The 12,896-nt window shown below is 51.5% G+C and overlaps 1 protein-coding gene and 1 long non-coding RNA gene across 3 annotated transcripts in view; one reads left to right on the top strand and one right to left on the bottom strand.

The window, feature by feature from the left end:
- Positions 1–9,664, top strand: part of LOC132234843 (uncharacterized) — a 73,797-nt gene extending 64,133 nt beyond the window's left edge. Inside the window, exons 2-3 of the long non-coding RNA XR_009452944.1 lie at positions 9,469–9,593; positions 9,630–9,664. This is a non-coding gene — a long non-coding RNA (uncharacterized LOC132234843). The remainder of the gene's footprint in view (positions 1–9,468; positions 9,594–9,629) is intronic.
- LOC132234840 (bone marrow stromal antigen 2-like) lies at positions 9,105–12,529 on the bottom strand. 2 transcript variants are annotated; one of them, XM_059696289.1, is made up of 5 exons: positions 12,075–12,520; positions 10,267–10,324; positions 9,920–10,001; positions 9,481–9,650; positions 9,105–9,281 (listed from the first exon to the last, which is right to left on the bottom strand). In XM_059696289.1, exons 1-4 carry the CDS (start codon positions 12,366–12,368, stop codon positions 9,500–9,502), a joined length of 585 nt encoding a protein of 194 aa, XP_059552272.1. In that variant the 5' UTR covers positions 12,369–12,520; the 3' UTR covers positions 9,105–9,281; positions 9,481–9,499. The 2 variants fall into 2 exon arrangements, with proteins under 2 accessions (XP_059552272.1, XP_059552273.1); XM_059696290.1 differs by lacking the exons at positions 9,105–9,281; positions 9,481–9,650 and having other exon boundaries at positions 10,267–10,421; positions 12,075–12,529.
- Between the last annotated feature and the right edge of the window lie 367 nt (positions 12,530–12,896).

Here is a 12,896-nt window from a genome sequence, read left to right as displayed (position 1 = left end):
TCTTGTTTTACCAGCATACCGTTCAGGGTAGCATGGGCACATTCAATGATGGCCTGCCCCTGTGGATTTTAAGGGATTCCCATGTGATGCTGCATGGACCCAGTTCTGTAAAAGGTGGCGAAGCCATGGCTGCTATAAGCAGGCCAATTTTCTGTTTTTATCTTGGATGGAATTTCTAAAAAGGGAAATGTAGCAGATGTTTAATCACATAAGGGGTGGATTCGCCAGGAAGAGCATGGGCACTGATTAAACCAGAAAAAAGTGCCTGTATTTGCATGTACACAGGGGAGTTTCCCAAAAGGTAATGTAAGTGACATCTGTTTGCCTAAGGTCATTGGCCCGCTGGCCTCTGGGATGAACTCCCATGGAGGAGGGTGAGTACCTGTCATGTGACAATCAGTAATTGTAAACAACTTGCTGAGCTGCTCTCTGGGTCAGGTGAAATTCTTTATGTAGTTGCCTCCAATCGTGGTGGAACAGTTGATGAGACTGACGGGCTTCTAGTGAAGCAGCGGTCATCACTAGGCGGTCTCCTTGATCATTGCCCTGTACCAGAGTCCAGGAAGGGGACTGTGGGACCTGATATGAGACATAAAGAGAGGATGTAAGCGACCATGTGGTAGGGCCTGGAGGTGAAGGAACTGTGCCAGCAGGGGTGGATCTAATGTAGGTTTGATGAGTGAAGTTTCTAGGTTTTGTAAAATATAAACGGAATAAGCAGAATCTCTAACAATGTTCAGGGGCTGCGAGGGAAATGTTTCTAGTGCCAGGATCAGCGCTCCAATTTCCATTGGCTGATTCGAAGTAACCCCCTCCCCAGCTCACTCTTCTGTTGAATGGCTGAATGGCACCATTAGGTGGCCAATGAATGGCTACTTTACCTGCTTTTCCTGAGCCGTCTGTGAACACAGTAAGTGCTCCTGGGATAGGGATATGTACAGTCTTAGTGGGGCATAGTAACTTGGTGTGGGGCAAAAAATGTAATGTCTTATCTGCGGGAGAGAATGCTCCCCCTGTCCTAGCAAATCAGCTAGAACAATTTGCCAATCAGTGGTGGTCAAGAGTGCCTCACATTGAGTTTTAGGTAATGGAAGGCGGATAACATCGGGATCTTGTGCTGTTAGTTTTGTATGGCGCTGCCTCCCGTTGAGAAATAAAGAGCAAGTCAAGGCTAGAGAAGGGGATCCGGTTTTGGAGGGAGTGTGAGAGCAAAACAACCACTTAATAAACCCCAGCTCAGGTACCAGTGGTCCTATAAGTCGCATAGGTGAGTGCCTGTTGGGAAATAAAATTAGTTGAAGAGAATGCTGGGGAGAGATTCTATTCAAATATCGTGTGTTGAGCGCATCCTCCACCAAGAGGAGTTCTTTTATCCCTTCTGGGGAAGGCTGTCCGGGGGAATTTTAGGCTGGATCCCCTTTTAGGATGTTAGACAGCTTTTATAAGTTCGCTGTTGCCGGTGTTCTTGTTCCAGCATTAAGAAGTGTTCAGGAAATCTGGAGAAGGGGCTGTGCGTAGATTAAATAGGAGTCCAGAGATGAAGCATAATTTTGAAAGGCCTTTGGTGGTCAGGGGAGCCTAGTTTAAAGGAAACTAAGATCTCCTTGTCTCAGGACCCCATGCTTTTTATTAAGACAATTTGTCCTAAGGCGAGGCAGTGATATACACTTCAAAGGGTCAAGGTTTCCTATACAGAAGCCATTGTCAGAATGGGGAGAATTAGCCTATGGCTGTACAGGTGTTTGGCCAGTAGGAGGCAATAACACGTAGATTAAGATGCCCTGAGCTGTCTGGCAGCAAACAATCAATTTAATGTATCCTATTCATTTTTGGGGAAATGCCCTCAGCCATTCCCAGATTCAGCCCTGCTGTCATGCTGGAATTGGCTTCCTGCACACTGTGGGAATACCTAGTGCTGGTCGTATCTAATTTCTATCTCCTAGTAATTTTTGAAAGTCATTTAGGGTTTTTAATTCCCTGTGGTCAAGGTAATCTTTTGGGGTCTGATGGTTCTTTCAGTGAAGACATAGCCTAGATGTTTCCATGGATTTGTCATCTGTAGCTTCTTAAGGATTATTAAAAGGCCTCTCGAGGGAGTGTCCTTTTGCCCCGAAGAGCATACACTATAACAGGTCCTTCTCAGGGGCTGTGAGGAGTGTCATCCATGTGATGAATAATCTTTCCAGCAGGAAACTGCCGCCTGGTTGGCATAAGTGCCTGATGTACATGGTGCCGGCACAGAGTTGGGCTGGTCCGCAGTCCCTGTGGGAGGACTTTCCCGCGATATCTCTGGGCGGCTCTTCATTGTTAATTGAAGGGAGAGTAAATGCAAATTTCTCCTGATCTTGGAGAGCTAGAGGAATGGTATAGAAGCCAACCTTTAAATCCATGATGATAATGGGCCTGTCTTGTGGGATCACGGCCGGAGATGGAGGTCCAGGTGGGAGAGAACCCATGGGTTGAATATTGGCATTAAATGCCCTTAAATCCTGTAAGAGCCGCTTTTTGTTAGGTTTTGGGGGGATTATGAAAATAGAATTCCAGGGGCTGTTGGAAGGTCTATGTGTCCTAAATACAACCATTCTTTTACTAATAGATGGGCTTGTTGTAACTTTTCTCCCTTTAGGGGCCCCTGCTGTACCCAAATAGGGGTTTGGCTTAACCAAGTCAAGGGTAGGGGAGATATAACAACAGTGGCCATTCCTAAAGAGGCGTCTGTAGCGTTAACCCCCACTGCGAAAGGGCATCACATCCCCACAAATTGACAGAAATCTGTATGATTAGAGGCTGCATGTAGCCAATTTGCCAATGTGGCTCTTTATAGCATACGCGCCGAGAACGTTGTAATGTCTGGGAAACTTCTATTCCCACTGTCCTCTGACCTTGCTTCACCGTGGGCCAGAGGAGGGCCAATTGAGATGACTAAGTGTAGTGCAGTCGGCCAGGAGCTATGAATCCGGTGAATCTTTTCCCTTGAATTTCTATAGTGAGGAGGGGCTGTTCTCTTGGGACTGATTCCAGTAAACCCCTCACTCTCCAGTACTGCCAACTTCTCCCCGCCCCCCTAGATTTCTCTCCTTCCCTAGAGCAGTGGTTCTCAACCTTCTGGCCCTTTAAATACAGTTCCTCATGTTGTGACCCAACCATAAAATTATTTTCGTTGCTACTTCATAACTGTAACATTGCTACTGTTATGAATCATAATGTAAATATCTGATGTGCAGGATGGTCTTAGGCGACCCCTGTGAAAGGGTCGTTCGACCGCCAAAGGGGTCGCGACCTACAGGTTGAGAACCGCTGAGCGTTCTGGACCCAATATGGTAGTAACAACAGTTGCAGGATCTTAGTTTGCGAGGGGGAAATATGCAACCCCTTGCATGGCATGAGCACCTGGATTTCTCCATGGTCAACACTAACAAGGACTCTATTACAGTGACTCCTTTTGAATTAAGGTTGGAGCGCCCCAAAACAATGCCTACCATGCCCAGTGGCAGTGGCCCCTAAGTCCCCATAGGGACCCTTTTAGGATCAGCCCCTTCCTTTAGAATCAACTCTGTTGGAGTAAGTCCCGTGCTGCCCTCCCAGTGGTAGCTGCTGGAGGTGAGTAGACAGTGATTTCCCCTCTGCACTAGGGAGGCCATCCCTGCCCCGGTTTGTTGTGGGGCTGGCACTGGCCCCCTGGGCATTTCCCTGCAAATGTTGATTTGCTTTGGTTGGCCCAGTGCCGCCCCTTATGGCAATGGGGACAAGTAGGTGGGGGCTGAGAATTCTCAGAGCGGGAGGTTGCTATTTTCGCTTTGCAATCCTTTGTAAAATGTCCCATTTCCCACACTGATAGCATTTGGAATCTGTTTTGCCCTTATTCCCTGCCTGGAGAGCCATGGCCAACATTTGAGTTCGGTGGGTTTCCGTTCCTACTAGCTGACAAGGCCTGACAAATCCCCCCACCGGGTGGCCTATCCCCTCATGGGCGGCATAGCCTTTTGACAATCAACGTTGGCGTTCTCATATGCCAGTTGCAACAAGAGAATATCTGCAGCCTGACTATGACTGATCTGCAGCAGAATGGGTTGGATAAGGCGATTTACAAAGTCAACATAAGATTCCTGGGGTCCATTGACAAAGGAGCCTTGCTGAATTCCGCCTTCTGGAATATACTCTAGGCCACTGTGCACAAAGAGAGGCTTGGGTCAATACTTGAGGGTGCAGATTCAATTGCTGTTGTACATGAACATATGGTCCCTGCCCCTGCAGCATTGGGGCTGTCAGGTGATGAGCGCCCGCTGGATTGTTTTGGTCAGCCTGCTGTTCACAGATCTCATCATATCCTGCTCTCCATAATAGATACTGACTGGCATCTAAAGTCCTTTTAGCCAAAATCTGCCAGTCCCCTGGCGTCCTGTGGTCATTTTCAGACCAGGCTTTAAGATCCTTTTGTAAACGGACTGTGAGCCCATGTTCTCTAACACTTTTCCTTATTTCTTTAAAGGTATTGAAGGGGAGTGGTTCATGCATCCAGTTACCTTGCTGATCTTGCATAACTGGGCAGCCAAAAGCTCTCCTTGTAGCATAGCTAGCCTGCCACCTGATCCCATAACAGAGGACCTATTGATGAGCCTTCAAACATCAGAGGCGAGAGTCTGGGGCCTTTGGTGTATTTTTTTTTGAATTTTTTAAAATATATTTTATTGATCTTTTTACAGAAAGGAAGGGAGAGGGAGATGGATAGTGAGTTAGAAACATAGATGAGAAACATCAATTCAGCTGCCTCTTGCACGCCCCCTACTGGGGATGTGCTCGCAACCCAGGTACATGCCCTTGACCAGAATCGAACCTGGGACCCTTGAGTCCGCAGGCCGACGCTCTATCCGCTGAGACAAACCAGCTACGGCGGGCCTTAGGTATTACAGGCTCTACAGGCTCTACTTCAGGAAGAGGAGGATGGTAAATCCTCCTGGCATTCTGTAGGCTTTTTAAAAAATATTTTTTTTTAATTGATTTTTTACAGAGAGGAAGGATGAGGGATAGAGAGTTAGAAACATCAATGAGAGAGAAACATCCATCAGCAGCCTCCTGCACAGCTCTTACTGGGGATGTGCCCACAACCAAGGTACATGCCCTTGACTGGAATCGAACCTGGGACCTTTCAGTCTGCAGGCTGATGCTCTATCCACTGAGCCAAACAGGTTAGGGCAAGGCTTTTGATCCTCAATATGAAGTGGGCACAGTGCAGCTCCAACAGAGCGCATATAATTAAAGATGACAAAGGCACTTGTTTTCCCTGGGCCTGATTTCTCTTTAAATTCCTACCTTCTTGTTCCTAGAGATCAAGGTCTGATGTGCAGCATCAGGGAACCAAGGATTATAAGGTATGACAGTCTGCAAAAGGCCATTTAATTGTTTCTTGGTAACTGAGGCACCATTCACCTTTCACAACTGCTTAAGTACTGTTATATATTGTTGTTGTTTTACGGGAAAGCTTCTATCCTGTTGCAAAAATCTTAGCTGAAAAACAAACTCTGGAACTTGAAAATCCCTGGTGAGCTCCAATGACTTACTGTGCAGTTACTTTCATTTCATTCCTCTTCCATTTCGAGGTTTCCGCCATGTCTCCTAGCATTATTTGCTTGTCACATGGGGCACCACCTTGCATGTGGTGACCAGCAGACCCTGAGCTTCGGATGAATGATAACTCTGACACAATGTTTGCTGTGAAAGAGAGGGCTAAGGGACTGCCTGGCTAAAGGAACCAGACAGCCTCAAACGCCTGCCTCTTCAGAATTTTATTGTCACAGCACATTGAGATAAAGTTTATAATTTAGATACAATCAGTAGGTAAGTAATCTTGGGAGGACACATGTGTTTGCAGTGTCCTTTAAGCAAGGACACCTAAAGATTAAGCATAAAGAGAGAAACCAAGATGGTGGCATAGGTAAACACCAGAAATTGCTGCCTCCCACAACAACTTCAAAAATACAATGAAAAGACAAAACGGATATCATACAGAACTACAGGAAGACTGGCTGAGTGGAAATCCTACAACTAGAAGGAAAGTGAAAAGCACACTGAGACTTAGAGGAGCTGCGGAGGTGGAGTGCAGAGGTATGGAGGCTTGCGCGCGCATGGAAAGGGGCTGGCACCCGAGGACGAGGCTGTCTTTTTGAATCGGGAGGGAGTCACAAGCTCCTGACTGCTCTGAACTCCAGTTCCGGGAAGTCTCTGGGGACCCAGGACTCATACAGGGAGAAACTGGACTGTCTGGCAGCAGGCAGAACTCGTAACTTGAGGGCAGCTTTCCCTCAGAGGTGCTTGCAGCAATTACCAGGACACTGAGACTCGGGGCCCCTTAGGGCAGGGCTGAGGATCAGCCATAGCTGCTTGCCCCACCCTGTTGATTCCCTGAGACCCCGTCCCACCCAGGCTGCAGCAGAGGCTTTTGCATATGAATTCCCTGGCCCTTTGCAACCTGAAAATTACCTAACAAATTGCAGCTGGGCCAGACAGGCCCAGAACTTCCAAGAGAAGACCCAAGGCCCCACAGAAGCTTGCATTGCTTCACAGCTGGGCCTCATCTGGGCACCTCCAAACCCCAAAAAAGGAAGGGGAATCTGCAGATCTGTTCATAGCTCCTGCTGGGTAGCTTCAGGCAAAGGCTAAATTAGCATCTCCTTAGATCCAAAGGCCAGTGTACCCAGTGGTCAGAGGGGGACCATCCAGATTACAACTTCTCAGATCCATAAGGGACACACTCAGGGTGCAGACTCAGTGAGCACCAAAGCCCCACTGAAGCAAGTCTTGCCCCAGAAGGGTGTCTTCAGAACAGAAGTTCTCCCACCGTAGACACAGCTGACTCTCACAGCCAATTGGCCTGGAGGTCAATTCCTCCCAGTGATACCTACAACAATCAAGGCTTAACTACAACAAGACTACAACAAGATTGTGCACAAAGTCCACAAATGGGTGCACCAAGAGTGTCCACCTCAGGTAATTGGGGAGGCTGAGCCACTGGGCCCTATAGGACACCTAGCACAGAAAGCCACTCTATCAACACAGGGAAGCAGCCAAAATGTGGAGACAGAGAAACAGGTCACAAATGACAGAAATGGAGGAAAGCAAACGACTGGATATAGAGTTCAAATCCACGGTTATAAGGTTTTTCAAGAATTTTCTGGAAACCGCCGATAAATTTAGTGAGACCCTGCAGGATATGAAAAAGGCCAGGGGAGCCTGTGGCAGGGATGGTTTTGGGGGTCCCTGGGTGGACAGCAGGAGCCATAGAGGGGGATCTATTGACCACCTCATCTGGGGACTGCAGGACCTGAGGACAATGAAGAATCTAGGACAGACACAGGGGTCCTGACCCCAGTGCCATGCTCAGGAAGTTTCATGGACAATAGTCAGGATTCCAGGAGAAGTTGAAGAAACTAAGATAACAGAGAAGAAAGGAATTAGGGGGCAGGTGAGGCTCCAGGAGAGCGGGTGAAGGGTCGCTCAGGATGGTGGCCCTCCATTTTGGAGAAGCAGACTCTCTGGGGGTGGGGCTCTGCAGGATGAGTAAGAATTTGGGGGATGGAGGAGGGAGGCACATTGTGACAAATGCCTGGCCTGGGTGTGTCTGCAGATGCAGGTGTGAATCCCAGCCCCGCACTTTCTGCCTGTATGTTTTTAATTGATTTTTTAAAATATATTTTATTGATTTTTTACAGAGAAGAAGGGAGAGAGATAGAGAGTTAGAAACATCGATGAGAGAGAAACATCGATCAGCTGCCTCCTGCACATCTCCCACCGGGGATGTGCCCGCAACCCAGGTACATGCCCTTGACCGGAATCGAACCCGGGACCTCTCAGTCTGCAGGCTGACGCTCTATCCACTGAGCCAAACCGGTTTTGGCTGATTTTTCTTTTTATTGATTGATTGATTTCAGAGAGAGAGGGAGAGAGGGAAACATCATTTTGTTGTCTCACTTATTCATGCTCTCACTGATTGACCCTTGTCTGTGCCCTTACTGAGGGCTGAACCGTGACCTTGGCACACCGGGAGGACACTCCCACCAACTGAGCTACCAGCCAGGGCTGAACTGGTTTTTAGAGAGAGAGGAGGGAAGAGGGAAGGGAGAGGGAAACAGAGAAACATCTGTGTGAGAGCAAAACACGGATTGGCTGAATCCTGCATGCCCCCTGCCCGGGAAGGAGCCTGCCACCCAGGCCTGTGCCTTGACCAGGAAATGAGCTGGCAGCCTTTTGGTGCTTGGGAAGATGCACAACCCACTGAGCCACAGCCACCGGGGCCAGCCCTGCACTTTCCATGGGAGGGGACGGGGAACCAAGACAAGATGTCCTTCTCCTCACAGCCTCCGTTTCCATGGAAAGGGATGGGGAACAAGAGCCTCAGGAGATGGGTGAGGAGATAAGACTAGAATGCTGAGCACTGAGTGAGCACCCATGGGGGTGGGGAAGGGTGGACAGTCCTTTAGGGTGAATCCATCAGAAAAGAGGGCTGGGTAGGCAGTGGGGTGGTGCCTGACAAACCCCTGTGGGCTTCTGGGAACATTCTGGAGCAAGGAGTCTGGTGTGGACATCACGGGGTCCCAGATGCTTGGGACTGACACAGTGATCCTCCAGGAACTACAGAGTAAGTTCCTTCCCACAAAAGGGGAGGCTTATTTTGTGGAACCCAAAGACCCCAGAGGAAGTTACCTTCCAGAAACCATGACAGCACAGAACAGATGCCCCCTCCCACCTCATGACCTGCCTGGCTTGGAGGTGGGGAGTGGGGGGCGGACGGCCTTGGGCCAACTTTGATGCTTCCCCACCTCTAAGGCTGCCCCATGAACCACCCCTGCCACCTGGCCCCCCGCCTCCCCCTCACCATCCTCTACCCACAGCCATGTTGCCCCTCAGAACTGGCCAGGTCAGGAAAACCCAGAGGGAAACAGGCGAGTCCAGGTGGTGGCCTAAGAGACAACAAGGCGGAGTCAGACAGAACTCGCCCCAACCTCTCCATGAGCCTCACCCCACTCCTGCCTGGACCCTCCCTCTGAAACCCACACAGATGGGCCTGGGTGCCTGTCAGTCCTTGAGTCAATTATTAAGCAGAGACAGGGTTGAATCCTATGAAAGTTTATTAGGATGGATTGCCGGCCAAATGGGAGAGAGCAGCTCTGGGACCAGGTTGTTATCTTTCCAAGATGACAGGAAACTCAGAAAAGGAGCCTGGACTGCATTCTGAGGTTAATCCCCATGTCCCTGGGCGTGCACCTCTCAGCCAGATTAGAATGTGCCTAATTGGAAGGGAACAGTCAGTCAACAGACAGGGTTAATAGGAGAACATAGCTGGTCCCCACTGTTCTATTTCTGCCCCAACAGCTCCTCACTGCAATTCCTCTCTCTCCAGTGCCCAGCCCCTCCCCGCAGGCAGGCCACCACCCCAGACCCTGACTGTCCCTAACTCCTCCCATCCCTCTCCAGCCCCCTCCTCACCTGCAGGCTTCCTGGGACCTCAGGCCAGCAGAGCCAGGAGGCTCAGGGGCAGGAGCACGGCGGCCATGGAGAGACGGAGGGTGATCCCGGAGTTGGGAGGTCCCTTGGCGTTGGTGGGGCCCTTGGCGTTGGTGGGGCCCTTGCTGAAGACCAAGGCCTCATTCTCTTTCCTGAGGAGGAGATGGGGACAACTCAGGAGGCTGCCAGGTCTGGCTGCACTGGTGCTGGGCTAGAAGCCCCTCCAAATCTCTTCTCCTTCCCCACCAGGTCACTGGGCAGGGGAGTGGCCGGTTGCCACCCAGAGTTGGGTGACTGGAGGGACAAGGCTGGGACTCCAACTTTGTCCCCAGGACAATGGGAATTTTCAGAGCCAAAGGGGATCCTAGGTCTTGGGTTGGAAGGAGGAAGGGGCATGGCCGGGGTGGGTGGGTGTCCTGACCTTAGTTGCTCCAGCTCCGCGGATTTCTTCTGCAGCTCGGAGGATTTAATTTGCAGGGACTGATTCAATGTCTTGATCTCCTCTAAGGAGGGACAGAGAGTGTGTGTCAGCACCATAGCCACGCCCCTCAACTGGCCCCACTCCCAGAAGGACCCCGCCTCTAGCCCGCCTGCATTTGAGCGAGTGCACCTTGGAAGTCTGGCTTGCCCGCCCCTTCCACTTCCATTGGCTTTGGTCCTGTCCTTCTCGCTGGACCCCAATCCTGAGGCCCACTCCTCCCTCCTCTTCAATACCTGACCTGCTCCTGCAAACTCCCTGACTGCAACCGGAGCCTGTGTTTTTCTCACCTTGAAGCTTCTGTAGGGAGAGCTCCTGTTGCTTTTCCAGGGAAATCTTCAGGGTCTCCTGGGATGCCCGGGAAGAGTAAGGGTGTTGCAAACTGGGGTTCTTGTCCCTGGTGGGCTTGGCTACTGTCCCTGGGCCCTGACCCCCTCTCCAGGCCCTGGAGTCAGAGGGGCTCAGACCCAAACCCCTTCAGGGTTCCTTCCAACCCTCTCTGAACCTGTCCCCCACCCTGAAGAATAGCCACAGCCTCCCACCCTCCAAGATGTGACCTTCAAAATTCGAGTTTCAATTCCCCCCTCCCTAGGAATTTGGAGGCTCTCTTGGCCCAAAGCCTAGGAGAAATGTGCAGATCCCCTGGACTCTTGCCCAAGAAGAGTTAGACATCTCCTCAAATCCAGAACATAGTGGGATTTCTGAACCCAAGTTAGATGTCCAGTGGGACTTTCAAGGACCCCCACATCAAGACCCCAGTTAAAATGCTGCCTCTCATGGATGCAGTGGAAGTATCAAGAACCCCTGCCTTGCCCCGGCCACGTAGCTCAGTTGGTTAGATCATCATCCCAATATGCCAAGGTTGTGGGTTCAATCCCTGTCAGTGCACATGCTAAGAATTAACCAATGAATGCATCCATAAGTGGAACAACAAATCAATGTTCCTCTCACTTTCTCCCTTCTCATCTCCCTCAAATCTATAATAATAAAAGCCTAAGTGACCATCGAAACCAAAAGGACTACAAAAAAGCCGCCAAGGGGGATAGTGAGGGGCAACCAAACGACTGAGCAGCAGGGTGCATGGGGTGACCAGGTCTGCAGGGGGGCAGTTGGGGGTGACCCGGTGGCAGGGGCAGGGCAGTGAGGGATGACCAGGCCGGCGGAGGGGGACAGTGAGGGGTGACCAGGCTGGAAGGGGTGGGGGCGGCAGTTGGAGGTGACCAGGCAGGCAAAGGGGGAAGTTGGGGGCAACCAAGCTGGCAGCAGGGACAGTAAGGGGCAACCAGGCCAGCAGGGAGGGGCAGTTAGGGGCAACCAGGTTGGCGGGGTGTGGGGGGCAGTTGTGGGAGACCAGGCCAGCAGGGGTGGCACTTAGGGGAGATGAGGCAGGCAGGCAGGTGAGCATTTAGGAGCCACTAGTCCAGGATTATGAGAAAGATGTCTGACTAAACCAGCACTAGGACATCCCCCGAAAGGTCCCGGATTGGAGAGGGTGCAGGCTGGGTTGAAGGGACCCTCCCCTCCCCCCTCGCCATGCTCAAATTTCGTGCACTGGGCCTCTAGTCAATAAATAAATAATAAATAAATAAATAAATAAAGCCCCTGCCTTCTTCAGAGTCTGGTGGGCTCCCCATCCCAACCCACAGAGGGGATTTCTGCTTCCCTAAGACTGTGCCCAGGGGGAGTTCCCAGCTGCCCTAGACCCATGTCCTGGAGTTTGGAGATCCATCCACATGCTACTGGGAATACTGAGGCCCCTTATTGGGTGCTCTGGGGTCCCACACTGGCACCCCAGAGGGAGTTTAGAGCTCCCCAAAACCCTGGTGGGGAAATTCAGGCTCCCCATGCAGGGGCCTAGGGGCTGATTCAAGGTCTATCTCAATCTCAACCTTACTGTCCCTGCTGCCAGCTTGGTTGCCCCCAACTGCCCCCTCTACCAGCCTGGTCACCTCCAACTGCCGCCCCCTCCACCCCCCGCCAGCCTGGTTGCCCCTCACTGCCCCCTCTCCCCAGTCACCCAGACCCTGGGGTCCCCAAGCACCCAGACCCTGGGGGTCCCCCAAGCACAGGGCCCTCTCTAGGAGGGGCGGTGACTTACCACAGTCTGGTTGCAAGTGGCAGCTTGGGCCTCGGTCCCCCGTAAGACTTCCTGGGCCCGGGTCAGCTCCTGCTCCAGGAGGTGGGTATGGTTTCGACACTCCTGCTCAGCCTGGAGGCCATCCTTGCAAGCTGAGCTATTGGCCTTGGCAGCCAAAACGCCTACTGCCACAGACAGACCGACCACCAGTAGGCCCAGCAGGATACCCACCCACACTGGCAGCTTGCGGTCCTCCAGGTTCTTTGGGAACTCATCTGTGGGCACTCGGGAATAGCAGCAAGAAGTGGGTGCCATTCAGAGGGATGCAGAGAAGCTTGGGAGGGAGTCAGGAAAGGAAGCTGGAACTTTATACTTGCTGGAGCTGCCCCCTTATTAGCATGGGATCTATGCTGACCAATGAAAAGCTCCAAAACGGGGCATCTGCAGGAGGAGGACAGTTTAGCTTTCACTTCCTTTTCCCAGAAATGAGGTGTGTTGTTCCTTCCAAATTATGGGCTTGGCCCTTCTGGGCTGGGTGTCCATGAGCTCCTGTGGGAGAGGACACCCCATTGTAAGTCCCTGCCCTTCTCCTGTGTTCCTGAAGGTGACAACTGCAGTGACAGAAAGCCTAGGGCATGCCAGCCTCCTGTTCCTGTGGACTGTGACCTGAGAGGCAGAGCATCATTGGTCCAGTCCCCAGCTGGGGAAACTGAGGCTGAGAGGTGAGTGGTGGCCTGGGGGTGGGCAGGGTCGGGGTCTCACCCAAGAGGCTGGCTTTTGTGTCACTCTCCGTAGTGACCCAGCAGAGGCTCACTTAGCATCCCTGCTGCTGTCTCACAGGGG

Source organism: Myotis daubentonii, chromosome 5, assembly GCF_963259705.1.
Source record: "Myotis daubentonii chromosome 5, mMyoDau2.1, whole genome shotgun sequence".
Taxonomy (NCBI): Eukaryota; Metazoa; Chordata; class Mammalia; order Chiroptera; family Vespertilionidae; genus Myotis; species Myotis daubentonii.
Note: the sequence above shows the minus strand (reverse complement) of the source record. Positions and strands in the feature narration are given on the sequence as shown.

Coding starts and splice junctions, on each gene's coding strand:
- LOC132234840 (XM_059696289.1), bottom strand. CDS start 12,368: ATGGCACCCACTTCTTGCTGCTATTCCCGAGTGCCCACAGATGAGTTC. Junction 10,002..10,266: donor CTCCCTACAGAAGCTTCAAG/GTGAGAAAAACA, acceptor GTCCCTCCTTAG/AGGAGATCAAGACATTGAAT. Junction 9,651..9,919: donor GCGGAGCTGGAGCAACTAAG/GTCAGGACACCC, acceptor TCTCCTCCTCAG/GAAAGAGAATGAGGCCTTGG.